This window comes from Tyto alba, unplaced genomic scaffold (genome assembly GCF_018691265.1).
Source record: "Tyto alba isolate M040663 unplaced genomic scaffold, T.alba_DEE_v4.0 Super-Scaffold_42, whole genome shotgun sequence".
Lineage (NCBI taxonomy): Eukaryota > Metazoa > Chordata > Aves > Strigiformes > Tytonidae > Tyto > Tyto alba.
In genome coordinates, this window is record NW_024881318.1 from 18,102,474 (window position 1) to 18,116,057 (window position 13,584).

The 13,584-nt window shown below is 37.7% G+C and overlaps 2 protein-coding genes across 3 annotated transcripts in view; one reads left to right on the top strand and one right to left on the bottom strand.

The window, feature by feature from the left end:
- Nucleotides 1-3,792, top strand: part of LOC104365979 (oncostatin-M-specific receptor subunit beta) — a 35,746-nt gene extending 31,954 nt beyond the window's left edge. For both annotated transcript variants that reach the window (XM_042804416.1, XM_042804415.1), the window contains exons 19-20: nt 172-244; nt 1,243-3,792. In XM_042804416.1, the coding sequence (XP_042660350.1) occupies nt 172-244; nt 1,243-1,692 (523 nt within the window). In that variant the 3' untranslated portion in view covers nt 1,693-3,792. The remainder of the gene's footprint in view (nt 1-171; nt 245-1,242) is intronic.
- Nucleotides 3,793-4,798: 1,006 nt separating this feature from the next.
- The window catches only part of RICTOR (RPTOR independent companion of MTOR complex 2), an 88,759-nt gene continuing 79,973 nt past the window's right edge, over nt 4,799-13,584 (bottom strand). The window contains exons 34-38 of the mRNA XM_042804414.1: nt 13,213-13,446; nt 11,610-11,762; nt 10,761-10,884; nt 9,707-9,845; nt 4,799-9,546 (exon numbers count right to left, since the gene is read on the bottom strand). Of these exons, the coding sequence (XP_042660348.1) occupies nt 9,472-9,546; nt 9,707-9,845; nt 10,761-10,884; nt 11,610-11,762; nt 13,213-13,446 (725 nt within the window). The 3' untranslated portion in view covers nt 4,799-9,471. The remainder of the gene's footprint in view (nt 9,547-9,706; nt 9,846-10,760; nt 10,885-11,609; nt 11,763-13,212; nt 13,447-13,584) is intronic.

The window sequence follows — 13,584 nt, forward strand, 5'->3', positions numbered from 1 at the left end:
GCTTCCAACTTCATTCGTTTTTTCCTTTGGCTGTCCAACTGTGTGAATGTTGTAAATATTTGGCTTGTGGCATTTCTGAGACACCCATCATCTGCTGCTGTGGGTTCTGCTGGTAGAATATGCTTTGATGAGAGAACAAAAACATCATTTGTTTTGCTGTCTTATTTCTAGGGTGAAGGAGTGCTGCTGTCCTGTAATACCTAGTCCTAACAAGAGCAAAGTGCTGTCATTTGGAGAGTTTAAGGTAAGATCTCTGGAAATCCAGTATTTTTGATTTTTCCATTCCTTGATTAGTAAAGTTTTAGAAAAGCATTTTTCTTGTATAGACTGCATTTAAAAATGAGTGACACCCATTGTAAAGAAATTAACATAATTTAATACCATAATTTAGTGGAAGATTCTCCTTTTGATTTTAACGTGACTCTGCAGTGATCAGTTTATATTCTGCAGTCTGTTATTGCAAAAAGCGAAAGTGTAATTGGAGAATAAAGGAAATCTTTAGAATCAGTAGGTGATTCTTCCAGTATTAGTGTTCAAAGCCCATCACTGCCCGGACTTTGCTGCAGTCTGTGGACTGTGTCTGCCCTCTCCTCCTGCCCCACACATCCCTCTGCAGTAGGGCACAGAAGAGATGCACCTGCTGACCCTTGGGAGGATGCAGGGCTCTCTTCCAGGCACTGCTAAGTCTGACTGGGAGCGAAGGATTGGCAAAAGGCCTTCAACTTCTTCTGTAGGCCCTTCAAACAGGGAGCTGCTGCTTCCATGCAGCGTGCAAGATCGTTGCAACACCACAAGCATGTCTTTCCCCTGGCACATGTGGGGCTGCTGCTGTTTTTGCTGCTGGTGTTCACTGAACACTAATGCCAGAGCGAGGAGTCTGTGGAACTGAACAGCTCATGCTGCTGCCTTCCAGCTGCTGGTTGTTCAGACTAAAAACTGCATGCATCAAAAGCCTGGCAAAGTCTCTGAAGTAGAGGGACATGGTTCCATCTTCAAATGTAGTCATACTGAACTTACTTAAAAAACAAATCTCTAAATAAATACTCTGATAAATTCCACATAAAATACAGCTTCTGCTGAACATTCTGTACATATATTTTCTTTCAAATTCTGTTACATTTTTTTTGTTTGGATTTTTCAAATAAATTAAGACAATATTAGAGGTCCTTGAAGTAATCACTCCATTTCCTTTACGCTGGGCTTCTTCCATTGAGTAATTTTTTTGCTTTATGGCTCTTGTAGATCAATTCTGAGAAAGTATTGAAAATAAGTGACTGCATTCCCGACATGCTAGCAGTGGACAGTAATGTTGAAGACCAGAAATTATGTCCATGGAGCCAGCTGTCTTCAGCACCAACAGAAGATAGGACTGATGGTCACAACTCTTCCTGGATTTACCCTAATGGAAATGAAGAGAGAGGCTTTACACTCACACCTACACCTCAGACTCATACTTGGTTTGAAAATTTTGCTTATTCTTCTCATCTTGCAGTTGAATCTGACCCTTATCAAATACCGGAGACACTAGTAGCAAGCAAGCCAGAACTGTCAGTAGTGCTGTATCAGCCACACTACTACTTTGATATTTTTAATGAAGTTGCTGCCTCAACACCCAAAGAAACAGCTGGCAGAAAGACCAGTCCGAGATATGTTTCACAAACAGATGTGCACTGCCAAGGGAGGAGACCTTGATGTACTCTCTGTAAGTCCATCCAGTGTTTGGTTACACAATATAAATAAGAATTTCTGAAACCCTAACAACTTTTTTTGATGAGGGCTTTCACAAGCTCAACCGCCCAACTTCTGTTAACATTACAAAGCTCTTGCTTCAGGACTAGTTTAAAAATACTGACTTGTGCAGAGGAATGATGCATGCTATGGTTTCATCACAAGTTACAGGCATTATGTAAGATTTACAGGCTGTTTTGTGGCCTGTATTATGTAGTAGGTTAGATCACAGCAGTTTCTCATAGCCTGATGTAAAGAACTACTATATTTTGCAGAGATTGAAAATTTATTCAGAAAGTAGAGGAGCAAGTTAAACAAGCAGGTAGGCTATTGTGCTCAAGAAGTGTATTAATGCACTTGAAGTATTCTGTGTGTGCTTACTATGTCCTCTGGCCATCCCTAGCCAGTGTGCATTGTGCATGGACCAGCTTTGGTGTCCGCCTCAGCCCAGTAACACTGGGGAGGGGTGGGGTGGTGTGGCAGGAAGGTTGTATTTTCTCTCTCTCAAAGGATGTAAGGAATCAGAATGGAAGGGTTACCTGCATTCAGTGTGGTGCATTACTGAAAGATTAGGGTAACTTTGGCTTCTCTAGGAATGCTATCCTCTGCACCAAAATCCAGTAATTGTCCTGCTTTTACTTCACCTGCCTTCTAACTACACTTGGTGGGTGAAAGAGCATGGAAAATAGATTTTTATAGTACAGGCCCCTGTTAGTGGGCTGATGCTCCCGTATCTGGTAGCTGGGGGTCCTCACACTTCTGCCTTCTCTGCCTAGAAGAGTGACCCTTTAAAATCCTAAACAAAATCCTTGTAACTAAACAATGAAACCGGGAGAGTTGAGTGGAAAGTAACAGTTATCCCAGGAGGACAAGTGTTTGCAGAGGTGTCATCACAGCACTGTCTCTCCACTTGTGCACATGAACTTGGCTCATTTTGGCATTAACCCCTACACTTATGTAACAAGCCCCGAACAACCAGGTAAGCAGAGACAGTAGTCAGATGTATAGGTGTAAGAATCCTGTTTGTGAAGAACATTACATTCAGGCTGCATATTTAGCTAGACTTTCCAACACTGCTTTTGCATGTATTTTAAAAAAAGTAAATTACAGTAGGCAGCAGCAAATTTGGTCTTCCATTTCGACTTAAAAAAATCGTATATTTGTCATGAAGCAGAATAGGTGGAATTGTATCTGAAAGTCTCACCAGATTAGCCTCCTTAGTCTACAAGGAACCCTTTGGTTTTGCCAAATGATGAAGCTGTCAGGAATCTTTCACAAATAAAAGAACTCTACATAAGAGCACAGAACAGGAAGTTCTCAAAAGGGGAAAAAAATGAAGTGTTTTTTACAATTTCATCTTCAGCTAATTTGTTAAAATGCAGTTACTTGTCTTCCCTCTGTTTAACTAGGTAATCACACTTCCTAAAAACTAGACAGCTGCAGATAGAATGAGTTTTGAAACTGGACCACATCTAGGTTTTGCAGTGTTGCTTGTAGACAGTGTTGTAATGTCCATGAGCTGTGTTGCAACAGGAAAAGCAGTAAGACCTTAGCTGTGACAAGCACTGACTGCAGAGGGAGAAGTCTTCAGGCAGGCCCAAGGTGAGGTACAACCACACAGGTGCCTAATGGTGGTTAGAGGTATCTGGTCAACATACACCGTGGTGTCCATGTGTAGGCTGCACACAGATTTACTTGAGACATAGAAAAACTAATGCAGTATAGTCCTTCGTTTCAGCCATCAGAGAGTGGAGTAAGAAAGCGTGGCTGGTCACATTTAGTTGAACTGCAGTTTGACAGAGAACAGGAGGCTGATTTGATGGAGACATCCCAGAAAAACTCCTTCTCCCTTTACATTATTCTCCTTCGAGTTACAATAAATTTGAAAGTTTGACACCATACATAGCATCTGTACAAATTAGAACATGTCCTTCTCCAAGTGTTTCATCACATTGTATGTACTTGAGTAGTTTAAACATTTTACTGTTGGTAAAAAGGCCAACAAACAGAAGGGAGGTCTTCTGCCACTACTGAAATAAAACCCCCTAGTTGTGCATTTCAAAAGCTTGTCTATTTATTTAAAAGGGTTTGAAAGGTGTCCTAAATGGAGTTACATGTCTAACAAATTCCAATACAGAGGTCAGTGGAAAGCGTCAGGCTACTCTATGAAGCATTTTACATTTCAATGTGCTGCAGTTCCTTATGCTGCAGGACAGCTGTAACGGAAGTGCCAACTCCTGCTTTTGAGAAAGGTGCTGTCACTGGGGCTTGGCTGCAGTAATTCAGCCCAGGGAGCAAAGAGGGGTGGTGTGGGGGCAGTGTAACCAGTTGTGCCTTCCCGATGGTGGGGGGAGACACATGGGTCTGTTGAGAGTTCCTACTTCAGCTACCTTGGTCTTCCCTGGGGAGATCCTCCACTGATGAAACTTCATTATCTAGAAGCAAGGAAACACTTCACCAGGTATCTGATTGCTTGGCAAGGTGATGAGAAGCTACCTCTATCTATAGACCCTTCTGCTTGCTAGCCCTAATGGGTGATGTTTTATCATATCACCTGTGTTTAAAAGCACGCAAACAGAGGATTCCAAGGAGGATAATGCCTTTGTGCCAGTTGAAGGGTACAGTCTGGGCACTAGAACTGAAGATTAGAAAGGTATTTTTGCATAGATGGAAAGGCATGTATAGTTTTTATATATATATTTTTAAGACATCTGTCTTGCATCAGTAGTTGAATGCATTCAAAACTGTAAACTTCTGTCATTTTTCTTGTTGATAATTCAACTTTCACAGCTGCTGTTGAAATGCTAATACTTAAAGCATCTCATAATGGAAAATTATTAATTCTATCAGTATGCTAAATTTTAAAAATAAAAATAGTGTACAACCTATCAAAGAGTCCCCTTCTATGTTCATAAGACATCTTACAAAGCTGTAACGTAAAATATATTTTTGACAAGTGCTTATTTGGAAAGCTTCAGGTTGATACAGTTAATTAGTAACTTACAAATATAAATAAAATTCCAACCCATTTCTAGTGCTGAGAGATACATATGAGACCAGAACAACTATAAGAACTTTAAGTACAGTTTATTAACAATGCATCCCTTTGATAAGATTATGCTTCAGGAGGCTTTTAATGCCCATTGACATGAACTGTACACACTATACAAAAAAACAGGAAAAAACACAAAAAAATCAAGGTGGGCAATACCATTTTGAGACAAGCCTCTGTTTAAATTATACACAGCTCAATGCAATATTCTTACGGAAAATATATAAATACTTTTTCTTTCTATGTTACAGGTATACAATATAAATCAGATTTCAATGTCTGTTCAGTGACCTACAAACACTAGAACCTCCAAATATGTAGCAGCGTATTACTAAAAAAAAGACCACACAGGACAGGAAGAATAAATCTTGAAATTTTCCTTGATCCCCTCCCTCCTCAGAATGATTAATTTAGATAATCTCTTGTAATGCAGTTTCAGGGGTGCTGACAGCCCAGTATTGGAAAAATTTTTCAAATAAATCTACAAAGTGTCTACCCTTTCTCCCCTCAGACATTGCACCTTGTGCTAAAACACCCTATTCAGTGGCAAAATAGCATGTTACACTTTTTGGCATAAATTACATTTCTCAAATAAAATAGTGTATTTTACAAAGCAACTCAAGCAAAATGTGCAATTTCTGCATGCTGTGGCATTGATGTCCACCTACGTTACAAAAATAGTCCAAAGAAAACTGACATTCTTTTCTGAACATACACATCTGTTGAAAATAAAACTATCCAAGAAACCAAAATCAGGAGTTAAAAACCAAGGAGTTGAGGGTTTCTAGCATGTTCCTAGCACGTCTTCTACAGTTCTCATATTTTACTCTCCTCTATTATACCTTTAGTAAGCACATGATAATAGAAGTGTAACTTAAAAAAAAAAAAATTACACGGCCTTCTTTCAAGTGGCTCCGGTGAAGCTCTGAGGTAACAGGACTTCTGCACAGCCCTGCCAGGAAGTGAGCAGGAACCTCAGAGATGTGCCGGAGCCTGGCAAGAATTCTTCCACCGTGACTTCTCAGCTTGAGCTCGCGTTCACTTACAAGGCAACACCAGCTTCCTGCAGTCCAAACAGACTAATACCAAGACCACAACACAGACTAAGAAGCAGCAACAACTCTTTCATCTCTGACTACCCTTTGATTATTCCCATTTCTCCAACAGTGACCTTTCTCTGGCCAGTAAAGGTGCTATAGTTTTTTTCAGTCTCTCACTGCAAATTACAACTCTCATTCAAGACCACTACGTAAATTTCAAAATAAAATGACAAAAAGATGAGCAGAATTCTCACTCCTGTCTTTTTAAATGTTTATAAGGGCAGCTAACCTCACTGGGCCAAGCCACTGTGCTCTAAACTACTGAATACTTTAGCACTTCATTCTGTCTTAGGAAAAAACAAAACCCAGTGAAAGCACATTTAAGGTACGTGTCAGGTCAAATAAGAACTGTCAGATGAGGAAAAGTGACTGTTTCAAGCACAGTGTGCCAGAGGTCCAACACAGAAGTTAGGCACCTCAAAGCCTGACCATCTCTAGCTCCAAGTGATGTCCATGACAACTGGAAGCATTCAGCATCTCTGAATTTCAGACAGCTGAAAAGGTCCCTCTCCAAAAGGACACTCACAGCACCTAGCTTTGTTATCCTTCTCACTCAGTGGAGAGAAACAGGCCTTCAGGAAAGTAACTGGGAGACCTTTAGTTAGGTCTTTGCCCTCTGGAAAGGACTATCCCCTTTCCACTGACTTGTAAAAGGAGACAAAATTAGCCAGCTAAGGTAGTAGACTAAATGCAATGGGTTTCACAGCCAGCCTCTCCTTCCCACAAAGGCTTTCACCCCAGAGCTGAGTATTTTGTGTTAGCATGTTGAATCATTCAGGAGTTTTCTTTGCCACAGCAACCAAACTCTATTCGCATACAGTGTAAGTAAACACTATACGTTTTACCATTCATTCGACAGAACTGCCAATCATTTAGATTGGAAAAATGCAAAATGGGTGGTCTGTCAGCTTCCCTTGTAAACCCTTCCAGGGGAAGTGGAAGGATTATTTATTAAGGGTAATATAAGCACAATTATTTCCTACTGTTTTCTTCTGAAGTTTTATCATGAAGCAAATAAAACCCCAAAATAAGAACTTTGAAAGGGATATTTTTTTTTTAAAAAAAGAGATCTACAGAATTAGAAATTCACAGTTTATAACTAGGCCAATACAAAATTCCTTCAGTAACAGTATCCCTTCATTTGCCAATTAAAATGAAACATTAATGTGAGCATCATGTAAATACGTAAATTAATTCTAGAAATGTTGTATGTTATGTACAGTACAGACTTTACATCTTTAAATCTCTGACACTCATACACTTTAGGAAAAAAAAAATTACTTTGTACAACTGAATTTGCAGCCATAATTTGTACATCAAGTTTCTGTTGTTACGGATCCCCACACAAGCGAGTACTTCAGAACACAAAAGCATTTCAGGATGGAGATTTTTTCAAAAGTATATTGACATTGCTTTTGCTTACCTTTTTATAACTAGAGGCCTTCCTATGGCGCTTTCTACATTAAGTGCTATGGGTTAAGCTGGTAACAAATGAACAAAGGTGGTTTTTTAAATACAGGTGATAAAACTTACTTTAACTGCAGAAAAATAATACGGAGTTGTTTGATGTAACCCCATCTAGTTATTAAAACAAATCTCTTATACTCTAGCCTAACTGAGGTAGTGTTTGAAACTACTGTATAACATATGTTAGCCCCATTTTTGGGAAAACTACATTATTTCCTTTGGAGTTTATACTGCTGTTTGGACTACTGTGATTGACATTTTGGTTTTACAGAAACATTTCTTATGACCAGAGAAGTCCAATAGTTACTGGTGTGGTATGTTTTCAGAGCATTTCAAACATGTCTTGACATATAGATATATTACTTGTGTCACTGACCATAGCTGAATCAGATTCTTTTTGCTCTTTCTTTCAATGGGAACTCATGAAAATATAATCTTAGGAACTAAATTTGACTATGAGCAGCAATTTATAATCTGCTTCACCAGAACCTGATGGTATGCAGTGCACATAACTCAGTGAAGTGACAGCTGCAAAGCAGTGCTTATGTGGCAAGATGAAATTTCCAGTAAGAACAAACAAATTCTGCATTTCACTAGGAATTGTGTTTTACTGTTCACAGGACTACTTACTGAAATCTCCAGTAGCATAGCTAGCAAGAACAGAGTTATGAGCATGAGGATAAATGTCATTTATCTTCACTTAAGTATTAATCTGACAATTATAAAAAATGGCAAAAGTGAATGGATAAAAATATGTTCTACTTAGTACAGTCCAGCTGAATTACCTATATCAAAATCAAAGTGTAATCCCTTCTATTATAGGCATTCTAACAAAGGTGACCATGCTACTGTATATACACATTTGCATATATTTATATTACCTTTGTAAAAAGGCTTCTGAATCTTTAGATTCACGACAAAAGTGACAGGGTTTCTTACTTTAAGCTTGCACTCACTAATTTAGAAACCTCACTAGTAATGTGATTGAGGCAACTATTTCAGTCATTAACAGTCACTGTATCATTTAACATTTGCAACAAGTCTTAAACACCAGTATAAAATTATAAGTACTGCTGCTCCAAAATTTGGTACTTAAGGCTTTTCACTACAGTTATGAGTACTATCTGATGCTTGATCATTCATCCATGGAAAATTCAAAAAAACCTTTGTTTTTATAAAAGGGTGTTTCCATGGAACTTGGAAAAAACTCCTATTATGTCTTCTCACAAAAGCAGCAATGACTAAATGACTTCAAGTTTACTTTACGCAATATTAGTTTACCTGATACAAATCATGCTCTTTGAAGAGTTTTAGTTAAGAGTAAGACCAGCATTCATACTACATGAGCATGAGTTTAGAAACTGCAAACACATGCATATCATTCAGGGAAAACAATCTAATTTCAGCATCTTAAGTTTAAATGATTTATTATTCTTAAAATCAAACTGTAGTGAAAACCCTTAAACTGGTTCAGAAAAGGAACATGTGCGTAAATGTAATGAAATTGGAGAGACTGCTACTAACATGACTTACAACTACAGCAATATTAAAATAACTTAAAGGAAACCTCAGATTCACAGAGGCTTTTCTTTCTGTCTGAAGTTACAAACCCCCAAAGTAGTGTTATAAACAGTACAAAAACCAACACAGAAAGGCTAACATTAATCCCCTGGTGTCCATGATTACAGCATGGCTCCCCATTGCTGGCAATGGAATGCACCCTCATCTCTGATTCCTGGTATCCAGGTTTTAAAAAGCAAGGCATTGTTCTGCTTCTCTGGAACAGACTCAGAAGTCAATCAAAAAAGATGTCTCTGCATGTTGTCCTCTTTTTTAATTTATGGTAGAAAATGAAATGAAAACTTGTGGAGGTGTTCAGTGCTCGGCTCTTGCATATACTGGTAATTACTATTATTAAAACTATGGTAATGTTTAATAACTCCCCAAAGGGCTCAAAAGACTGGGGCAGTAATTTGTTGAGGAAGAAAAAGGTTTCAGTTCAGTCTTCAGGTACCAATAGCTTCTGGAACAGTCTAGAAGATGATGCTCCAAGCTTTTTATCCAGTCAGAGGTTGTCTGAACACTTCAGGAAGTCTATATGCAATGCACTGTGTGAGACAGAGGTCAGGATTCTGCTGATGTATTGATTACTGGCTGTTTTGATGGTGTTGCTAAAATAGCCTCTGCTTCTTCATGCATCTAGAAGACAGATGAAGCATTAATGTTGTTAGAGATTTTACTAGCGAAATAAAATGGTTTCCTTTAAGACGTATCTGAAAGCACCTTTTATTCAGAACATGCAACTTGCACCCAGCTGGCACATTTTGGTGCACTCATCGCCTCTGAACGCTCCACTTACTTGTAAGAACTGTACGTCTTGAAATAGCTCCTGAATGAACCTTCGAGATGGAAGTCGAAATGTACAATGTGCTAACAAGTAGGATACCTCAGAGTAAAGGCATATGTCATCAAACGCTTGGGGATACTTCTCCTTAATTCTGAATAACAGGAAAAAGAAATTTTGTGTCTTGAACAGATTTCCCTCATATTTTTAAAAAACTGTTCAATTAGATTTTGATTGTCATCATTAACAAAGTACGACTCTTCAGTAAGAGACATTATAAATTCTGGATCTGATGAAGCAAGAAAATCAGAACAGACAGCATTATTTTTTACCAAACTAGAAGAAATCTGTATAACGAGATGAAACAGAATATATTACATATACACACACACACACACGGAGAATATACAGAAATTGAAAGTTGTACAGAATTGCAGACACAACCTAGTCTTAAAATAATAACTGTAGAAAAAGAACAGCGTATCAGATAATTGGCATCCACATGTACTACAGTAATAAAAAAATATGGAGAAGCAAACTTAATTACCTGTAAGCATTTCTGAAACTAAATGAGTATTTCTGCATTTTCTATTAGCAGTTTTATGTCAGTTTCCAGTATCAGCAGCCCAGAAACCTACAGGTTTTATTATAACATGGTCCCTAACATGATTTTTTCTATAAATCAATTCCAGTAGTTGTACTCTTGCTCAGAGCAGATTTGTTTGTCAAAAGGCTACTGTCATTTTATTATTCCGCTTATCTGCTATATATTATTTGGCGTAAATAGCAAAAAAGAATTACAATTTATTTTCTAAAGACACATGACATACTGGGTATGTAATGAAGTATCACTGCAGTTGAACTACTGATTTTAGAAAGACTGGGGAAGAGTAAAAAATTAAAGTCAGCAAAAATATTGAAAGAAAAATTCTTTGCTTAACTTTTGTGTTACAGTCAATCGTATCTGACTATGCTTTAAGTCAAAAATAAGGTTAATCACTATCCCAGAGATCTTAGAGAGTACATACAACCAGACATTGCTAAAACATCTGAAATGAATTGAACTTACGTCAGGAGTCCAGTCTCATGGCCCTTAGTTCCTACTGAACTACTCAAATTGATTACTAAGCGTAAGACTTCTTTACGCAGAAGTATTCTGCACACTGGTGTATCATCTGGGATTGATTTTACTCCTGGAAGAACAAATTAGAACAGTATAAACAGAATAGTCTTTGACTGTGCTAATCTTATGCTATGTAAATCTTGTTTTACCATTTCATGAACAAACACACACACACACACACACACATTCATATATATCCATTCTGAACTATCAACAGATATTTCCATTGAAATTAGAACTTTAAAAAAAAGATACTGTTTTCAAGAATTAACATAGAAATATTTTAAAAAGGTAAACCATCATTTCATAAGTGGAAAAACTTGTGCTGTCTTGACCACTAAATCATGTTTCAAACGGGGCGAGTGATTACTTGCTCTGTTTCTATAAGGTGCTGGAGAAGTTATCAACCAGCTACTTCATAAGAAATTATAACTCAAAATGTAAAACTCAAGCCTAAAAAACCCCGTCTTTCTATGTACAGAAATTCATTAATTTTTATATATATTTTTTTAAAAACTAACACCAGTGTGGAAAAAAAGGCAATCAATTTGCCTGTAATGTCAGATACAGAGCTATTTAATAACCTGCACAAATGCTGTATAGCAAAAGGAGAAGAGTTTAAAAATGTTCTCCCATCCGAACATAGCTGCTGTTTTCTCTCTTGGTCTCTGTTTTTTTTAAATAATAACCACTACTTTGTTGCAGTATGTATAAATGAAGTACTGTTTTTCCACAATACCGAAGAAATACTTTAACAGTTATAGTCTCTAATAATCATAAGGTTTTCAAACTTACCTAGTACAAGCTCTGTACTCTTGGTGCTGCTAGCTGAACCATGGGACACTGCATCACTACAGCCTGAAATTCCAGAAAATTTGGAGGAATGCACATCTAAGTGATTGTGTATGGTCTGCCCACACCAGTCAGTATAAGGAATGTCTGAAAAATCTGACATAAACAAGATGTCGCATCTTTGTTATTCACACTTTTCCTCACCTCAGATGCTTATTTCTCAACAATGGTAAGCATGCAAGCACTGATACACTACATATTGTGCATATAAACCAGCTAGAAACTAATGTTGGATTTTGGACAAATAATACTCAAAATGTCTAGAAAAACCACTTTTTTTTTGAATCTTAAAATACTCGGGTGAAAATAACCAACTCTTAAACACTGATTAAAACCTAAAAACTGTCATATCACATGGAGCTCTTATTGATATATCCACACTCTATTTTATGTAACATAATAAAGATGCTTTTGCAGATGCATAGTTTTTTTTTTTGGTTCATACAAATATCACAGGTGTTGCAGAAAGGGCTCTCACTTCATCTGCAGAATGATGTGGCAAGTAGGATTCTTCTGGGAGGTTTCACTATCCACAGCCTTTGCCATTTTGGATTGAAAGAGATGAATATAAAACCCAAGCTTTTAATTGTCGCATAGTTAACAGAACCACAGAAAAACAGGTCTGAAAGGACTCCTGGAGATCACTTTGGTTCAACCCCTTGCTCAAAGAAGGGTACACCTCAAAATGTGATTAGTTAACACTGCAAAGAGTAACTAACGTACAACTGGAATTTCTATTCCTACAGCACATGCTCGTGGCCGTCCATCGTTTGGCTGTGTGTCTCTGACAAGAGCCTGGCTCTGCCATACCTATAATCCTGTTATCCTATTTGAAGTCTACAGTTGGTATTTTAGTTGCTATCCCTTCTCAATACTGAACTCGAGCTTAAACTCAGTGCTCTGGGCCATTCCACCCATTTTGTAGATCATCTCCTCTGCTAACAGTACGGTATGTGCTACTAGCTGAATGTGTAACACTGTTGTAAAACAGTGAGGATTCCTAAGCAGCATCCATTACTGGATTATCTTTTTATTGCAGACATTGCAAAAAGGCATGCAACTGCAAGCTCTGCCGAGCAGGTTAGGTAAAAATAATTATGCATCTCACCTGAATCTCAAAATATGAAGGAAAATTACTAAACCCCAGAAATTACAGTTCAACTTCAACTGGATCCTCTGATTTCTTTGTCTTGTTTTATGGTACAGACTTGCTTTGAAGTCAGAGTCTTCATTCATTTGACAGCAAGCGTCAGTTTTCAGGACATGAATTTTAAGTACTAAAGATTTCAAATTTTGAATTTTGATAAGCTCTTAGAAATATTTGAAAAAACACGCAGGTACCCAGTCATAATAACACCACTAGAAATCAAAAAAGCTGGAAATGACCACAAAAATACCATTGGTTGCACAGTGAGCTTATTGCAGAGAATTAATTTCAAGGTCGATAGTAAGAAAAAAAGACCTTACAGATTAATCATTTTTAAAGGTGAACATAATCCAGCATCTTCATCCTGTTTTATCATACTTCCCCACAAGGAACACTAACCTGTACGACTATATGAAGAGTTTACTTTGTTGTTAGGCTGGTAACCCAGTATTTGAATGCAGACACAGTAAAGGCAGTTCTCATCTGTGTGCTCCTGTAATCCTGTATCCTCTGTATTTTCTAAAAACTGAGAAGCATCTGAACGGCTAGTATTCATTATTTCTGTGAGACTGATCTGCTGTCGAAGCATCTGAAAAGGGCTTTTGACAACATCACTTGGACCTGATGGGAGACCTGTAGATAGAGCAATTAGACATCAGAAAAAGCAAAACCAAGGAACCAATATTATTTCAATTAAATTTCCCCTTTTAAGCATTTTAAGGCTGGGGAAGATGTGTGCATAAAGATGTAGAAACTTTTTTTTAAGTGGTT